The 19,960-nt window shown below is 40.9% G+C and overlaps 1 protein-coding gene across 3 annotated transcripts in view; it reads left to right on the top strand.

Annotated features, from left to right (window-relative positions):
* Positions 1–18,741, top strand: part of FAM53B (family with sequence similarity 53 member B) — a 38,486-nt gene extending 19,745 nt beyond the window's left edge. For all 3 annotated transcript variants that reach the window (XM_078644025.1, XM_078644027.1, XM_078644024.1), the window contains exon 4: positions 15,938–18,741. In XM_078644025.1, coding sequence (XP_078500151.1) covers positions 15,938–16,456 — 519 coding nt within the window. In that variant the 3' untranslated portion in view covers positions 16,457–18,741. The remainder of the gene's footprint in view (positions 1–15,937) is intronic.
* Positions 18,742–19,960: the final 1,219 nt, after the last annotated feature.

Below are 19,960 nucleotides of genomic sequence, written 5' to 3'. Positions count from 1 at the left end.
TGTAAGAAATTCTTAATTTTATTCTTGTTACATCTGATATGAAACACAGCCAACATGTTTCGTCCCATAGACTAAGGGACTTCTTCAGGGCATTGAGTTGTAAACAAAATCTAGTCTTGTTCCTTATACCAACAGCTCATTCCGCTGTATAAAGCACGTAACCCAGTATGTGTGGTATGATGTAATGCTCCTTCGATTCATTTAGTGGATTGAGTTCAGCATTACATAAAGGTCTGTTCTCCTCACAGTAACCCAGTACGACATTATGGTGTTCTGTTGGCTTGCAAATAAGACTTATTTGACCTGATACAGGGAATGATCAGACGGAATAAATAAAATAAATCTTCCTTCCACAAATTGTTGCTGTGACTTTTGCGCTTTTTAAAATAGATTATTGGATATATTTGGACATTTTGAATCGAAATATGAATTATGAAGCCTATCTGTATTTTTAATTTATCAGATGACTAGTTATTCTTGTGGTGCTACTTCTCACAGTGTTTGGAGATTATCTACAAAGGGGTTGGAACAGGTAACCCAAAGAGGAGGATGGTACCTTGATCTTTGACCGACTTTGAGTGCAGCTGTGCATATCACAACCATTCCATTGTGTATATTGAGATTGTACCCATTATATTAGCCCTCTTTTGAAAAGTCTAACTTCATTCACTACAAGAATAGCCACACTCTTTCAGTGTCTGTAATTGGCACACTGCACCTAGAATATGTACTCTTGCTAAAACCCTTTCACAGGGCACCTAGAACATTCATTCTTTTATACACATCAAGTTTCACAACTGCTCTTAGAATAGTCATCTTCTCCCAGCTATTGGCATCACCATTGTACTATACCCAGTGCATCCACCTTTTCCTGCCTATAATGTATCGCACAGTACCCAGAACATGGACATTGCTCGTGAAACCCCAGAGGCCTCAAACAATTCGCACAGAGGTTGTGTTCCTCTCAACCCCTGGGGACTGCAACACAACACACAGCCATATGCATTTTCCTCCCGTTGCACATAGTATTGCATCAAGGAGATAATACTTATTCCACCGCATGCCCATACTCAAAGTAATTGTAATTGGCCTGTAAACTCCAGATCCTAACTCTTGTTTTGTAAATGAAAGTCTGTGGTTACGGTAAGAAATATTCAAATATCGTTCATCCTACGGACATTTGATAAAACAATCCTTACTCCCAACACACAGAAGCCTGCCTTTCGGGATATTTATCTGACCGCTACCATTTATCCTGAAATGAAACAACTGCTTTTAACAGCTCTAATCCTTTCAATAAATATATTTTCCCTCATTTGTCTCAAGGTCTTTGAGGAGATTGTCTTCAGTCAGCTCCCCCGCTACCTAACTGCCAAGAGCCTATATGGTCACGTGCAATCTTGCTATAGCAGAATGCCCTTTACGAAAGCTGTGTTTGCCTACATATTTAATTGTATCAAATCACCATCCTACTTATTGTTGATTTCCTGGCATCTGTGCATTAGCCAGCGCACTCTTGTCATTCTCAATACCTGGTATATTGGTACCATATGATGACTTCCATCACCCAAAACTCAGTCTTTCCCCCTCAGTATGCACCTCTTCCCTTTGGACATCATGTCATCATTCGGTTTTCTATGCTTTCTCTTTTTCTGGTGACACATTCTATCATTCCTTCCCTTACCTCTGGGCTCACGTCACCACTTTCCTTTTGCCTAGGTCTCAGTCTGAGGTGCTACATAACTTAATGCTCAAATCAGTCAAAACCAAGGTTACTTCTTTGCTGTATCACTGTACTCCAAAAACTCCTATTCCCCCAAAGGTTTTCCCTACCCACTCCCAAAAGCCTGGATTTGACAAGTAAAGGATCCTCCCCAGGTGCATAATGTTCGATTATTTTTAGCTGCAAAGCTGCTCCTCCGAGAAAAACAAGTTTTTTTTATATTTACCATGATTTTCAACTGTTTCCTTTTACCAAATAACATATAAATACACGAAATTACAAAAAAAATGCATCAGAACTGCAATGAGTTTTTTACATTGACCACAACTGATGTTGGGGTTGAGGGTCCATATGCACATCCATTGTACCTTAGTTCCTTTCTAACATGCAATAGAGCAAGTCCAAAGAGCACCTTGTGTGTTTTACCCAAGCTTTTTTATCTTCTAGAGGCACACTTTCTCCTCAAAATAATTTTTTGTCTGACATATCTCATATATGCTCATATGTACTAACGTTTTTGTGAGTCAAAATTAGGCTTTCTCGGTCTTCCTTGATAGCACCCCCAAAAGGAGTTGGCAGCCTTTCTGTCAAAGATTGTAGTGGAGAAGCGCTCTACCATTAACAATTGTGTGAGAGGTGTACCTAAAGAATATTGTGGTAGACAAAAAGGAAAGAAAAAAAAATCTAGATCCCAGCAACTTTCTAAAATAAAAGTTAAACATGGTAATCTGCAGCCTCAATCTCTGGCAATTTTGGCCAGCTGTGTCCGGCAGCATGCTTGCACTTCCTGGTCCAGAGGAGTGATCTCAAATATTGGTTAGTGTGCATCTCATTGGTTGTATTGCAGACTGTGGGTCCAATGTGCCAATATCTGTTTGAAAACTAGCATGTGCAAATTGGTTTACGAACAGGTTTGCAATTTGCAATGAGATCTGTGTACAAGGTGTCGGAACTGCAAACTGCCCAGGCACAGGATGCCGCAAAGCCACCTGCCTAATGAATGTTGATTAGGTAGGTTGTTGTTTGTGACCCCTACAAATGGCTATGAATTAGTGTGGCGGTCTGCTTTTAGCCCAAACCCGGTCCCAGGATGCTTGTTTCTGGTTCAGGAAGACATGGCTTGGCAGTTCTGGCTGGACTGTTCCCATGAGGCACAGGACCAAGACTGATTTGCATATAGCTGTGTCTGAATTGGGGTGGCGAAGTGAGCTAAAGAATGATGATGGATTCAAGCCAGATCTGTGACTAGGGGGAGTGTCTGAAAAGTTTCAGCGCTCCGTCCATCATCTCCTTGTGTTTGGGCTGCAAAAAGACGACAGACCCCCATTCCTTCATTTTCATTCCCATATGGGGAAAGCCCTTGTCCATTAAATGGACATGCTGCTTTTTTCATTTTTTTTTTAAAAGAAAATATTTTTACCTAGAGTTTGGCAGAGTTGAGTTTCAGACCTCTTGCCTGCCTGACTGTATTTTTCCAGCGAGGTTTAAATCATTGCTTTAAAAATTCTTCTTGTGTAAGCCAATTTTAATTTCCTTGTATGCCACTGGGCTGTTAGGAGCCTGCACTTCCAGGATGCCTTATCTTTATTTTATTTTTTTAGTGCTCTCTGACGTTATTTCTTTTTTTTATTGTAATCCGTAGGGTGCTTGGCCTCGTATTTTACACTGTGTTGTTAACCCTAATAGCAGGCGATCTGTCTTGCTTTTTGTTCAGAACACCTGAGCAAGACTTAAAAATACCAGGACACAACGTGAACACTTTTCACAATACGACTCTACACACTTTAGAGTGCCAAAATGCAACCTAAACAAAGCACTACCATCCATTGCCAAATTAAGGAGAATATTTATTGCAGCCAGTTCCCATATATCAAATGAGAGGAGAGTTCCTGTTAAAGCGCCAAGAGGTCTCTGTCTTTTACTAACAAGGAGATTGAGTTCTAGAGGCTCCCTTCATCTGCACTGTAGGTGCTGTCTACACTCTATGCGTCAAGGTCACTCAACAGAGCTGTCCATGCTCCAATGAGATCTGAGGCAGAATTCTTCACTTTCTCATCTTTGGACAATGTACGCATCCAACACTGTCCATTATAACATTTGTATCCCTCTCGGTGAAGTGAAAAACAAAAACAATTCTGTAACCTGGGCCTGCCTGTGTTCGCAGCTTAAAGAGAGGGTCAAACAGACATAAGGAGAAAGTGTGCTCACAAAATGTAGCATAAAATTAAGTTAATGGTCAATACACAATCTCACATTGTATCAGTGCAGTAGCATTACACACCACCGCTTGACCCTTGACAAATAATTAGCATAACTCATAGGTGTGAAAGTTATAGCTCTAGGATGAAACTAGGATATAAAGTTAGGCACACATTGCATGCAGCAACAAATAGTTATCAAAATTATAATAAAAATGACACTCAAAATATAGCGAAGTTGCCCAACATCAGGCAATGATCCAAATAACCAGTCCCGTTATCCCTTGTCTACATCTTTTTTCACTCCCTTGACTAATTCATGCAATGCATTAAGATGCGAATGGATGGGCGTGGAATGGTCGGGTGTGGAATGGTCAGATAAATTGAAAAAACTCAATCCTTCAAAATCTGTACATCAATCTTTATGTTTTAAAAGTAAACAGTCAATAGCAGCCCTTCTTTGGAAAGCTGCTTTTCTTATTCACTGAACATCCAGTAGCAAATCGGCTAAAGCAGGAGAAGTTTCATTTATATTATTCACGATTAAGCATGCAAGCTTGTTTATTATCCTGGTACTATACAGAGTTAACCCAGGAACGCCTACTATGGATGTAGCTAGACTAATATATTCAGTTGTGAATAACAAAATAATTTCAGAATCCGTTTTTAGACAGTTGAAATGTGTCTCTAGCATAGCGGGAACATAAAGCTGGATGCAAAGTAAACATCATTAAGTCCTAATCGTGTTAAGGCATGTGGTCCACCAGTCAGGTTTGCTGGAATGTTGGTGTATGATGTATTGCCACATGAAAAAAGAGATCCCTTGGGTCATTTAACACGCCTAACGTGACTAGCAACATGCACTATATGCTTGCAAGACATTTTGTTATACAGTAGTACACAAACTATCACTCCGTAACTGACGCAATGTACGTTGTGATCTGGAAATGTTACTCAAAGAACAGTCAAGCCTTAGCTGCTGACACTTGCCTAATTTTGGCAGGATCACATGTAAGGCTATAACAAATGTCTGCAACAGAGATATTGTATGTTATAACATGAAAAGAGCCCACCTTTTCTGTTTTGATTATCTTTCCACTCTATTTAAGGAAAACAAAAAGTTTTCTTAAAATAACCCTCACCCACCAAGAATCCCTTTGGTGCCATGCTTCATCATCGGGTTCTGCCCGTTCTGCTGCGGAAGCACTTTTAGTCCAATACCATGAAGAGTTTGATGGTATAAGAGTGGGGAGGTATTTTCTGGAATGTAAAATACCTCGCTAAGTAGGAGCAAAAATGTTTTTATTCAGACCTCTTGCTGGTATGGTTAAAAAGGGGGACATTTGAGACACCTACATTAATGTGTGTGTCTCTCTCTCAAGGTCTTCATGTTTCAAGCCTATATCCCTAGGCTTTTCATCAGGACTACAAAGCTGATCCCTGTAGCCCCTCTTAGTTCTGAGCGACTCCAAAACCTGGTCTTTTTGATAAATATAGAGACAAAATGAATAATGTAATATGATACCCAATTGGTAATGATATATCCTTTAGAGATGTTATAGCTAAAATGCTGGCCTCCGCTCCGACTGGCAGGTCATTAGCAATTTGCAAGGGAATAGCTCTGACAGAGGTCTGACTTCAAGCATCCCTTTCCCTGTTGAGCTCATGAGGCCAGAATTTTGGCTGTAACGTATCTAAAGGATATATCATTACTAATTGGGTATTGTATTACATATTCATATTCAGGAATTATCTTAGTAGCTTTACCCACCTTCACTGGAGGAATCTTAAAATGGCCTACTCTCCTGGTGATTACTGAGATGTACCTTTTTGATGCAAACTGATAACAGCCATCCTCTAAATACAAAACAGCGTTTTCTCTCTTTGGGAGACTCCCAATTCTCAAAAAGACCGTAGTTTATATTGCTCGTGTTTCCTTTTCACCCAAACCTGTAATTGTGAAATACTTTCCTTTAAACTTTTTTGGGTTTCCATGTATGAAATAGGCCTCCGCTGTGGTATCCACTAGGGCTTGCACATTTTGGATGTTCCCATTCATCATATAAATCGCAACCGTAACATGGGCTCTGTTATCATTGCGAGCCCTCCCCTGCATCGGAGTCTGGCGACTTCCATAATCATAACTCATACGCCCCACTACCCCCCACACATCAGACAGGGTTCTCTCTCTTTTTCCCTGCGGGCTCTTTCTCTTTGTCATTCTCTTTTTTTTCCTCCTTCACCTCTGAATCCACCTGTTTCTGATTCACCTGTTTATCATTCTGATTCATCTTTCTACTTTCCTTTTTATCCAACCCTCACCTCCGTTACATCTCTCACATGCTCTTGGTACCAATTCCATCAATTTATTGTCTTTCAACAATACCATAAACATGTCTCTCCTGGAGACACTATTAACAGTACGAGTTTCAGACCAGGAGGACTCCCCAGTCTTGTTCCTTTCCCCTCAACTCACCCAATTCATCTACTCCCTCGAGCACCTGAGACACGGGTTTGCCTGTTTGATTAATCAACAGCGTCATTATAACATGTTTGTAGGCCGAGGGAGCTAAACAAATTATCTTATTTCATACTGATGTATTTAGCAATCCTTTCATCAAATCATGAGGAGCACCCATGAGAATTGCAATCTTCATTACATCCTCTTTCATTCACTGCTGTTCATTCTTTAGTGTAAACCAGGGCTTATCAGTTGGCGGCCAATCTGACTCAGTTGAGTATTTGCGTGAACATCCTGCTGCCAACCGCAATAAAGTGGTCTGCGCATTTCCCTGAAATTCTTAAACTTATCTTGCACAACAGGGTCACTGCTTAGTAAACAAAACTTCATGATCTAAAATGCACTCGCTGTGCAACTAAATTAAGCAAGCGCACCATCCGTGCAATTAATGTTTCACCCAACCTATGCCGAATTCTGTCTACATCACATCCCTAATCTGCTGTGTGATATCCTCCAAGGATATTGGCACAACCCCCTGTGGATTTTGTGGATGTGTTGCTGTAACTTTAGCCGGTGTATTGGCTATACTTGTATGGTTTTTCGATCCTCATTCTGACTAATATCCTGAAAACACTCTCCTCCAGAATCTGACAATCTGATGAATCCATATGTTACAATCCCACTGCTCTGGATTCCACTTGAAAGTAGTCTTGGCAATAGCCAAAAGCACTTTTCTCTTGTTAACCCGTCCTCTACACTTTTTCATTTATATTGTGCCATACGAATCGCCGTTTTTTCGATCACAGGCTGATAAGTTTCCAACTTAGCTTGCAGCATCTATTCTGAAATGACTGCATTACAGAAGTATTCTTGGCTCCCACTACTCTTTTTACATTGCTTCACTCTCCTTTTCTAACTGAATACATTTTTTATGCATCCTGTTAGCATTTAAGAGGGTTCATCATCTTTGACCCAGTGTACAAAATTATTTTCCTTTTTCAATTGACACCTTTTGCAGGCAAATTAATACATCTTCTGGCTGCGCATCAGACTTACAGGCACTCCAATTCTCCCTCAACCCAGTAATGTGCGACCACTCATGAGCAAGCTGACTATATGAAATGAATTCCCATCCTGGTATTTAATTTGGTATCTGGGAACCTATTTTAACCGTTTTTGTTTTTCTGCCAAACGTTCTGCCCCTTTCACTTTGAATCCTGCAAGTGACGCCAACATGTCTTGCTGTTTCTTCAGAACACCTGAGCAAGACTTCAAAATACCGGGACACAACGTGACACTCTTCAGAATAGGACTCTAGAGTGCCGAAATACAGCCTAAACAAAGTTCAACACTCATTTGGCAAATAAAGGGGACTTTTTATTGCAGCAAGTTCCCATACATCAAATGGCAATAATGCAGAGTAAAATAAATGCATATAGTGAATGCATATACAAGATTAAATGCCAGAAAGATAACTATGTGCACAAGACTAAATAATTACAACTTGAAATACTTAACTGGCTGTCCGTTTAGCATCATCCTTTCCAGCATGCCTGGGGAACCCGTTGATAGTCTCAGGTCGGAGTTCTCAACCTGGCACAAAAGCCCTGGGCAACGCGTCCACTCCCAGCAGAGTTCCTGTCAAAGTGCCAAGAGGGCTTCGTCTTTATACTCTTAACTAACGTGGAGAGAGATTTCTAGAAGGCCCACCTCCTCCTTTCATCTGCGCTGTAGGTGCGGGCTACACTTGCTGTGGCTAGGTCACTAAACTGAGCTGGTCTGGCTCCGGTGAGAGCTGAGGCAGAAATCTTCACTTACTCATTCTAGGATACTGTACACGTCCTACACTGTCTGTTTTAGCAGCTTATCTCTCACGCTAGGTGAAGTGAGAAACAAAAACAATTATGTGTGTGCATGTAACCTTTGGCTGTCTGCGTTCGCAGCTGAAAGGCAGGGTCAGACAGACGCAAGAATAAACTGTGCTCACAAAATGCAGTAAAATTCAGGGAATGGTCAATACACGATTTTACAATGTATAATTACCTTTAACATTACACTATCATAGTAATCAGTTTGAGTTGGACCCACTGCCTGAATTGCACTATTAAAGCGTCTTAATTGTGGCTGCAGCATAAATGCCGACAAATAGTGTCAGAAAGCTTTTGCTAGATGAGACACACTTGGCATGATATGTATTTAGTCATTTGTAACACTTGCTACATTTCCTCGAATAGAGCGTATAACAGCAATTAGATGCACATAAATGCTGCTCCTGCTAATATACGAACTGGTAATAGCAAATTGAATTGCAGTAATTCTGACTTGTCAACCTACACCCTACGGGTAGATTTCCCTCACTGCTCAAACCCATGTGCTGTATGTAGCCTAGTGATGTGCAAATCAGGGGAACAAACGGGAGTCTCACCAGACTTTTCTTGGCCATAGTTCACAAGGAAAGATTAGTATACAGATTACCTCAGAACATGCCAGAATAGGTGTAACCACCAATCACAGAGACATTCTGAACTATCATAATACATCTGTTCATACATTTTTGTTGAAAGCGAACTGTGCCCCTAGGGAACGTATAGCGTTAATAGTAAATCCTTATACATCAACAAAAGCGTTATTAGTAATATGAACATTAAGAAAGTACCTAACATCTATTAAATTTACTGAAAGTCTGTACTATATTCTCTGTATGATGGTTAGAAATGTATTCCAAGAAGCCCCTCCACAAATCTCCCTATGGCAGCCAGAATAAACTCACCCTTGGTTTTTAGATGAGCATAAGTAAAGCAAGATTTCACTCTGGTGCAGATGATATAACATGCCATCATACAACAATTGTTCGGTGGGACTCATTGGATAGGGAACCTCTTTTCTGCTTCAGACATATCCAATTGTACATTTCAATCCTTATTAAATATTGAAAATAATTTGTAATACGTACTGTACACTCTTTTTTATTGACACAATTTCTTACGCAAGGTACGAAATACACAATATGATCATAGTGCAGACTACACAGTGCTCAAATAGTAAGCATATATACTAAACACAAATAACAAGACAAGAGACAGTACAAGCCCCAATGGTTGAACAATGACTATTTCATGAGGAACTGGGTACTTCCTGAAGGCATTGCTTGAAAGTCGAGGCAGTTTAACAATATAATTGTTCAAATCCTGCTCACAGTTTGCCTAAAAAGGTCAGCGGGGTGTAACACTTTTGGCAGGCTAAATCATCTGGGTGTTTACAAAGTGTATACTTTCTTCATCGCTATCGGTGCCCAGTGGTCATACAAATGACGCAAATAACATTTCCTTATCTTAACAAAGGAACACCAAAAGAACTTCGGGCAACCCCCCCAATATTTTATAAATGTAATTGTTAATGTTACCTCTCCACTTAATGCAAAAACAAATGATTATGTTGCCCTATCTATTGAAAGTGGTTTAAAATTGTAAAAGAACTTCAAGAACCAGTTATTTGCAATCTGGACATTCATCCCAATTCTATTTTGTAAACAGCCCTTAGTTTTTAGGTCTCGCGTGGCATCCTGCGCACGTGCGCAGTCGAGCTCGGGAGATTTTATGTTTCAGGGTGAGTTACACTAGCGAGGGTTAAGCCCCGCCCCTCTTCTCCATTGGCTGGCCTCCTAAACGGTGGCTAGCCATTAGAGAAGAGGTCGCCATGACGTATTTCTTTCTCTTTAAGCTCCGTCCTTTTCAGATTGGGTTCCTTGACGTACTGCTGAAGTAAAAGGTTTCTTATCTTCTTTATGGGTCCAGATGGCCCCTTAAAGAAGATAAGGAACCTTTAAGTGAGCAGGTAGCCCGGGAGCCCAGTCTGAAAGGGAGGGAGCTTAGAGAGAAAGAAGAACGAGCGCTTGTTTTTCTCCTCATCACTGCTGTAATCAGGACGAGGGCTCCCTCGGTGATGTTAGACTTGCAATGCTGCTGCAGCAGTTTGCCTTGATGGATTTCACTTTGTATTAGGGCTCGTGTCTTACACAGTCTGTTAGTAGAGTGCACGAGGCAAGCGGCGCGGTCCACGGAGACGGAAATCGCACTTTCCTTAAATGGGAAACACACTTGCAGCATTTCAAGGTAAAAACACCTAATCCTTAAAAAAAAATGTTCTCAACTGTAAACAAGAGCTGGATTTATTCGGCACCTTCCGTGTGAATGAACGCGCCTCGAGCCTCGCTGACCTGCCCGTTTTAGAGACGGTTCGGCAGGATGTGTCCGCTGTAGCGGTTGCCTGCTTGTACCTTCGAATCAGCAGAGATTCCACTCCAGAATGTTGTTTCATTTTAGGGAGAATGTTTTTTATGCTCCCATTGTTTGTCTTGACAAAGCAAGCCAGGGTTGTAATTTACTGCTGCCATTTCCCTGGTAACAGATCACGACACTGCCTGACTGCATGAAAAAAGTGCTGAATTAATTGTCCCAGCTGCTGAAATAGGCCATGCGAAACTCTCCGCTACCGGGGTCACCCAAGGCAAGGTCGAGCCATCGAAGGATGTCTAATTCTGGATTCATTCACTCGTCGAAATAAGATTTTATATATAAAACGCTATCTAAATTTTACAAACTCTGCGAGTCTGCGCGTTTTAGGCAGTTTAGCAGGAAAAAATACTTAGTATTCTTTGTGAACAGTTTTAAAAAGTGACACGTTTCTGCTTAAAGTGAAGGGTTCCGTTTATTTGGAGACGGTTCGGCAGGATGTGTCAGCTGCAGCGGTTGCCTGCTTGTACCTTCGAATAAGCAGAGATTCCACTCCAGAATCTTGTTTCATTTTAGGGAGAATGTTTTTTATGCTCCCATTGTTTGTCTTGACAAAGCAAGCCAGGGTTGTAATTTACTGCTGCCATTTCCCTGGTAACAGATCACGACACTGCCTGACTGCATGAAAAAAGTGCTGAATTAATTGTCCCAGCTGCTGAAATAGGCCATGCGAAACTCTCCGCTACCCGGGTCACCCAAGGCAAGGTCGAGCCATCGAAGGATGTTTAATTCTGGATTCATGCACTCGTCGAAATAAGATTTTATATATAAAACGCTATCCAAATTTTACAAACTCTGCGAGTCTGCAAATACTTAGTATTCTTTGTGAACAGTTTTAAAAAGTGACACGTTTCTGCTTAAAGTGAAGGGTTACGTTTATTTGGTAAAATCAGAATAGGGCATTGTTTGTATCGTAAGCTAACTGGTTAGAATAGTGGTGCGCATGCCCAGAGGGTTGCATTGTCTGTATTTTTCAAGACGTTGCATCGACATGCAATGCCTCCACTGAAGCTCTGTGGACAGTAGGTGACGAGTGCTGCTGTTGGAAAACCTGGGAGGACTCTGCAGTAGGATGGAATGGGTGAAGAGATGGGAGCCACTGGGAATTATGAGAATTGTAGGCAGATTGGAATTAATATTGCTCTGGTATTAGAAATGTCTTTTATTGAATTCATGCCAGCCACTGGTGTATTTGGGGACTGCATTCCATTCCATATTTTTCCTCCGCATGCCACTCCAGGCAGAAACAATCCATATGCAACCCGGGCCTGTCTCTCATCCAGTAGGAACACTCCAGCCTCATATGTCAGACCAGGTTTGCTTCAGATGGGAACACAAGCAACACAGTCTGGATTCGGTATATCTGGGTTGCATTAATGAAATGTTTAGGGTCATCCCATGGTACTACGTGAGTGAGGCCACCATCCAATCATACCCTTATATTGAGCCTAGAGCAAACAGGATTCTGGTAAATCAACAGAGATACAAATATCATTCAGAAGCCAGTGCCATGTAACAAAAGTCCAGACGAGATTCAAGGAGAAAATCAAAATAGCATAAACCATAGAGTCACAGCAAGCAGAGTAATCTGTTGCAAACTCGTTGAATTGCAGAAATAAGTGTTTTGTAGGTTCTTTCATGACTGCATCACTAAACTGGTCTTAGTCCATTTAATGCATCTGCCATGTTGCATTGGCGTAACATCTATTTTGTCCTGTGGCAGGTCAGCCATCGTATTATTATTTTGGTCTGAGAGTTCTTGAACCACACTGGAGTGGGTATAGTACTGGTCTATGATTTCCCAAGAACTATCAGAAATAATTTCTCAGTATTGCACTTGGAGTATTGGTTAATGGAACAGAGGCACATATGCAGCGTTTATTGTCCTTTTTGGCTTTCGGGGCAAATAAGTTCATTCCACCAATCTAACTCGTGCTTTGATTGAGGCTATCATTAATTTTCTAGTTGTTGGGAAATACAAGGTTATTCACTCAAAATGCAGAATCGGTGTTAGGCCTACAACACATTTATTTGAAAGTACTTGGGAGTCAGTTTTCATATAACAGTACTTTTAGTTTGTTATACTTACTATTGTCTCGCAAGAACTCCAAGCGCCAGGACCCTTTGTTAACGTTTAATTTATGTGTTCAGGCACAAGTGCAGAAAGAACATGTAAAATTGTTGAGCAAAGTTTGTATACATCTTTTAATCTGATGAGCATTTGCTCCTCTTAGAAAACAGTGGCACATGACACCCTTAAGTGTTTGCTTGGCTGTCTTGTTGGTTATCTCTTTCCCCTGTAGTTGACTTATGCAAATATTTGAGGATTGTGTTCTGCCATGTTATGTGACGTGGAGTAGACTTGCGATGCACTTCATTAGCCAACTTACAAACACACTGACTGGATCATTTAGTTTGCCCATGTGGAGAGAAAATGCTACAGTCAAGTAAATAATTGACCTGAGAAAACTGAAGGGAAATGAGCCACTTCAGCTTCATCATGACTGCTTTTTAGCTCTCATCGTCATTGCACCCCATCACATTGGCATTGGTTTGATAGTTAACATGATTGGGCAGTGTAGTGGTTATAATAATAATTATGGGTATCTCAAAATAAAGGCTTTGCCAATGTGAAGGGCATGTCTTTGAAATTGGATGGCCTGTTCTCCCCATTTCATTTTCTTCCAAATACTTAAGGTTTCTCATTAACCAATCTGTGTCCTTCAAAGGGCATGTCCAGAAAAGAGGACAAACATCAAGAGTCAGCTTACATCAAAGCACATAATCAAGCTTGCCCTTCATCCTACACATTTCTGGTTCACGTTCCAGGTCCTTGTCTTATCATTTGCCTAATGAGGCCCCACACTACTCTCCCAGAGTTCTTATTAACACCAGTCAAAGTCTCTCTTACGTGGTAGCTTTTCTAATCGCCAACAACAGACAATGTGAGCGTGTTTGCCCTACTTTGAAAGAACTACATTAGTTCCCTCTCCGTTTCAGAATCCACTTCGAAGTTTGTTGTGTTATCTACAAGGCATTTCTCTTAAGTAAACCTGAATACATTGCCTCTAAATATGGCTGGTGGAGCAAACGCTGCTGGGAGTTCATCTCCGGCAAGGTTGAGATCTAAAAGACTTGCAAAGAATGGATACGCCCACCAACTTAAAAACATATGCCTCTAGAAATACCTCCCTTAGCATCTCAGACTTTCTCCTTTGCTAATGCAAATCAGGAAAGGTTTTTAAGCCTAGTATCCTAGACAGCATTTTTTTGTGTGTGTGTGTGTATGCAATAGGTCTCACATTTGCGACAGATTAAGCTATTGGCATTGTAAATGACAAGGCCATTTATTTATTTGTTTTCAAAACCAACACATAAATAAAAATGTTGTCATTTACAATGCCAATGGCTCTAACTTTTGCAAAGGCGAGACCGTTGCATTGTAAATGCTTGTTTATAGATATATTTACACAAATCAGAGCTGTTATTGAGGAATAAATTGTTGCTTTACTGCACCAGATAGATGTTCTCCTGAAGGCAAACTTACATGTCTCCTGGTTTTTTAAGACCCCATACCTAGTTTAGAAATAGTTGCACCTATTGCATAATCAAAACTAAATTTAATGATTCAGCATAGCCACCCCTCAGGCTCTCCTTTGGACATTTGTCCTGATAAATATTTTAAGCAATTGGTGCCTTTCTTCAGCACCGCAATTGGGACTATCCTGTCCGTCACATAAAACGAGCCAGGTTCCTTCTTGTTGGAAGGATGCAGTGTTCTATCCTTTGTTTACAAAAACAAATTCCCTCTTGGAAACTGCTGACCCACGAAACTTCTTTCCTATTTCTCTCCTATCATTATTGTCGAAGATTTTAGAAAGACTATTTTTTTTCTCAGTTGCAGGACCCTCTTTTCTGGGTTGCTAACAGACTGGATTTTGTCCTTGTTGTAGTAGCGAATGGGTTATTCCGGCGCTGGGCGACCTTAGGAGGGTGAATAATGCCAGAGGTCCTGGAGCACTAATGCATCTGGAACACTCCGCAGCTTTCAACTCTACAGATCGTACCATTCTGTTGACAAGTTCGTTGGTGATGGGTATAAGGGGCCAGCTTTATCTTGGTTAAAATCTTTTTAACTGACAGGAAACTCTTAGTTCAACCTCCTCCTTTTCTCTTTAGCCCTAAGGAGCTCCGGTTTAGAGTCCCACAGGGCTCAGTCCTGTCCCCACTTCTGTTTAACATAAATATGTTGAATATTACTGCATTTATTTCATCAAGCAGGATAAAAATTATTTATGTACATTAATGACACACAATTTATATTTGGGATGTTTCTGAATTAGAACATCTGGCAGGTAAAAGAAAATAGCAGAACTGATCTACGGTCCAGGAATTTTGCTCTACAAAGACTTTATGAATCCTCCTTTTCTAGCAGAGGGGATCCCCCAGGAAATCTCTGGGATTTGTGTCAGAAGAGTATTTTACGAGGTTGTCCTGCAGGAGTAGCCTAAACTGTCATCCTCGGTAACCTCTGAAGAGTATTATTAATGCCTAACTTAATTTTCTGCTTCGCACACATTATGTGCAGTATTGTGTTGTTACGTTTAAGTTTGATCTCAGTAAAGTACTCCTTTTTTCTCTCTCAAGGATTAAGAACTGGCTGGACTTCCTAACTTATATACATTATTTCATAGAGCTCTGAGTCTCCAACCCCATTCAGTCTCCATGAGTAAGCTTTATATTGCTCGATTTTGCTACACTGAAAGACAAATCCTGAAGGGGTGTCTTGGGGGCTCAGTTTTGAGCTTCATGGTAAGTTTAGCCTCAGGACTCCAATAGTAATACGTTCTGATAGACACAGTTTGACCCCAGTAATCACCACCTTCCTGGGACTCCTGAAAAGGTTCTCACAGTGCCCTGAATCTAGACAGTTGCTCACAGGAAGTTAATCAAGCTTTTAGTTAATAATATTCGTTAATTAGCAAGTTACCACTTATTTTTCTATGCAGCCAAAGTCAGCAAAATAAATATAACAATTCTTTGAAAAACCCTCAACTTGTGTTAACTGTAACGCATTTAATTTCCCCTCCCTTCAAGCACACTGGAGATTGCAAGGATCACAGGTCATAACGTTGTAAATGGTAACAAGCACACCTTTAGTGTGCTCTCTTGTTTTCTGAGGAAGAGTGGAAGTCACGCAGTCATGCAGTGTGTAATGTACTTGCTTATGCAGTTATACTGATCAATGTTTTTCCATCGACAGGATCTTCTGACGTTCCACAGCCTAAGCTGCCTTCACAGCACTACGGATGAATGTAGCCTGCAGAGTCCGTTCCCACGTAGTACCACCAGCACCACTTCTTGGCGAACACGTTCCTGGGACATGTATGTCATGCCAGGCGCCACTCCAGCTTCCAGTCCAGTTCCAGAGACTTTCACCAGCACTGCAGAGCGTCATGCACTATTGCCTCGCACCAACCCTGAAGCAACCTCTACTCCTGCACCAGCGCTTAAGCACAGCCTTAGAAGAACTCAAGCTCCAGAAAACCCCAGAAACAACAGAGATAGCCTTGCCCAAATGCCACATCCAAGCCTGGGACAGAGCCTAAGCACCACTGACTGGAGAGTGAGCTGGGAAGACCAAGAACTTCTCAGGGCAGGTGCTGATCAGGGAAGTGGCAGAGCTCTACGTGGGGCTGAATCCTGGGTTGAGGGGGGCACTAGCAGCTGTATCTTTCACATAGATGGAGAATTAGACATTGAACAGATAGAAAATAATTAATATAGATGGAGGATTAGACATGGTAGAAAACAATTAAAGGAAAACTTGAAATGTGCCGCGTTTATGCAATGTCCTCGAAGGAGAAATTAAGCAAATGACATTCAGTGGTGGGACACTTTTAGAAGGCCTTGTTTGAGGAGATTCCACACCTAGTGTCAGAATACTGCTTTTGCCCTGCTTTCTTGGTAAATAGATTATAGAGATGGGAATTTAACCATCCACCCACCTGATATGGCAAGAAAAGACCACTTTCTTTGTAGGTTAAAATGCACAATGTATGCAGAGAGTATGTTCTTAGTCGAACTTCTAGGGAACGTTGGTGTTTGGGCTAGCTCTTCACTCACCCCAAACTAAAAGGTTCTAAGAAACATTTAACATTCTGTTCTAGAAAATAATCTCTTCTCTGTTGTAAACAATTTATATTGTTCCAAAAAATCCTTGTAGTCGCAGACTGTGCGACCTTTCTTCAACATATGGCCAGTCTCCATCCTCTGTAGCAGACTGATGTCCGCCTTCCCTTGACCCCCCCTCTCTTAAATTCTGCCCCACCATACTCTCCCAAAGCATTACCATCTTATTTATTTCCAAACCTGCCATCACTTAAGGAGGGGGGCATGTATATGTATTATGGAAGAAGGCAAGAAAGTACATGCAAGGGCCAGACAGTTCGAAGAAATAACTTTCTGTATACAACAGCCATTTGGCGTGTTCTCAATCTCAGGTAGAGACTTTAATTGCATGTGCTTGGAACTTGGAAAGTAACTGTGTACACCACTATCACTCCTAATGTTCCCTGTGTTTCCGAGGCTAGCTTCTTGACTTAACATGTTTCCCTCCAATTCGAATTAGCACAAGTCCCGAGACCTGGTGGTCACAGGTTTGAGTTCTGGCAGTGTCAACTCAGCTTTTCTTCAGATAACTGTCATTCAGGTGGATAATAATTTAAATTATTTAAGTGCCTACAGACAAATCAAATTAGTATGTGAGTATATGAATATTCGTTATAATGTGGTTTACATTTGTGAAAGCACCCCCCCCCCCCCCCCAATTCACCCACCCAACAGTCTGACCTCATCGCTGGTAAATTCCACAAGTACACCATTTGATTTAGGCTCCATACTTAAGTAAAAACCCATTCCATTGTTACACAGACCTATGGGAATTCAAACATCCATGGTTGCTCCCATGCTCCTGCCAAGAAGTTCCAGGGGCTGGCATTTAAAATGTAAAAAGTACCCTCCCCTTACGCAGGACCTCCACTCTTATAAAATACATCCCACTTCACTGGACTCTATACTTGTAAAGCTGTCCCTGCCCTGAAGTTTGCAAGTCTGAGTTAAATACTTTAAAAACCGCACACACCATTCACCATATTGGTCTTTGGCCTAAGGGCACCATTTCTAACCCCCCCCATCTTCCCTCCACATTTGAGAGAAAAAAAGGTTCTCCCCTTCATTTTGAAGCACTTAATGCAGGGTTGTTGGTAGCCTAACGCCTAAGGATCGAAGAGTGTGTTAGCCTAGTGGAAAAGTAACTAAGACTAGCTAAGCAAGTCTCTTATTTATTAACCAGTAGGACCACTTCATCTGGGATTCTTATCTTCGCATAAAGTGAATGCAGACCACTGTGATGGGCACAGAGTATTTGATTTGCCTCAATTTGTATAATTGTGTTCACCAGCTACCGCCTGAGAGTGTTTTAATACTGTAGCCCATTCGATAACAAAGACCTTTCCTGATAACTGAAATTATTCGATATGAGGTTGTTGAGATCATAACTTCCTATTTTTTACTTATGTGGGCATGTTGATAATACAGACAAGCTGCGTCTTTAGATAATGTACCTTTTGTCCTGGACAAGAGCTTAGTCCTCCAGAAATGGATCGTACCTCTTGGACTCTTCTAGATTTTCATTTCATGTCAACTGCCTGATTCCTTCTCTGCAAATCACTCTGTCCCTCCTTGTTCCAGAAAATACATCTAAATGATAAACAATGTCACCCCTTGAGGTAACTACCTCAAACCACCCTCTGTGCTGTATGACATTTGCATTCTTCTGTTAGTTTAAGGCCCTTAATTGCTGTCTCCTTTCATCATTGCCACCACATTTATCAGCACGTTTTAGTGCTATTTCAATATTTTCCTGGGTCTCTAGTCTGTCGTTCCTATTTAAGGATTACTTTTAAGTCTGTTGTCTCTGCATACCGAGCAGTTAACTTGTTGCAGAAAGACATATTTTGTGAAGGTGGAATGGTCTAGAGTATTAAATATGTCTATTCCATAATCTAACCTCTTGCGCAAAGCATGTATGGTAGTTTTCTGTGCGTCTGCCTAAGGTACCTTCCGGTAATTCATACCAACATCGTGAACTGTACTTTATTTTAAAGAGTCGTTATTCTAGAAGATGAGAAGCAAACTAGGTTTTGCTTTCTTTAGCACATATTCTGCAGTCTATTTAGCCTCAGAAAATCTGTATGCGGGTGTCTTCCCAAATGCTCCAGGGGAAACCATTCAAGGCAGCAGTCTCATTCAGTATTGTTAATTTACCTTCAAGGTTAGAATGGTAATCTCAATGTGTGAATCTGAGATAGGAAAAAGAGGAAGCTCAGCTTGTTAATAAGACATGATTTTACATTAGCTTAGATGAAAGGAGAGAGAGTGAGGATCAACAAAAAGCACAAAAAAGGGATCTTTAATACTCAGTGTGCACATTGGATCATATAGGAGAACAGTAATTTTCCTATTTGCCCTTTGAATCACATGATTGCAGGAATCTCACTTTTGTGTTTCTATATCCAACCAGTAGTGTGAATTCTTCCTGGAAATGTTTGGAGCCCATTCTATTCCTCAAGAGCAGCACCCATTCAGCAGCGGAGTGTGAAAATGCTGCACAGGAAGGAAACAGTGGGCTTGGGCCACATAAGGCCTACAGTAGAATGACTCAGACAAAGCACTTTCCTAAGGATCCTCTCTTTTTTTTTAACTTGGATTCCTCTCTAATTAGTCTCCTGACATGATAATGGATTTGGATAATGACACCCAAAAACCAAGCTGTTGAGTTTCACTTTTGCCCTTTATTTAATTAGTATGGAATTCATGAAAGGTAAACAAAACCTGAACATTGTGAATGCACTTATGGGCGATTTGTAGCAGTAACTTGCAGCAGAGCGCTTCAAAAACCTCTCACTATAGACAGCACAGCAAATGCTACATCCACTAAAACCCCACCTTCTAAACAACATAATTAAACTTGTTTTTAATTTACTTCATAAAACCAAATGGTATAATCTAGTATTTAACTAATTGTTTAAAAAACCTTTTTCTTATGCAGTTTCCATAAGTAAAAGTAGACAAGGATATGAAAAAATGGCTGAAAAGAATTCAAACAAATGTGGAGGAAAACTAGATCTTTACTCAGCATGCATTTTGTGATTAGGCGTAATTCTGTCCAGCCATTTTATAGAGATTAAAGTTCGTCATTATAGATATCTGGTGCTACTGGACT

Source organism: Lissotriton helveticus, chromosome 5_1, assembly GCF_964261635.1.
Source record: "Lissotriton helveticus chromosome 5_1, aLisHel1.1, whole genome shotgun sequence".
NCBI lineage: Eukaryota > Metazoa > Chordata > Amphibia > Caudata > Salamandridae > Lissotriton > Lissotriton helveticus.
This window is presented reverse-complemented; position numbering and strand designations above follow the sequence as displayed.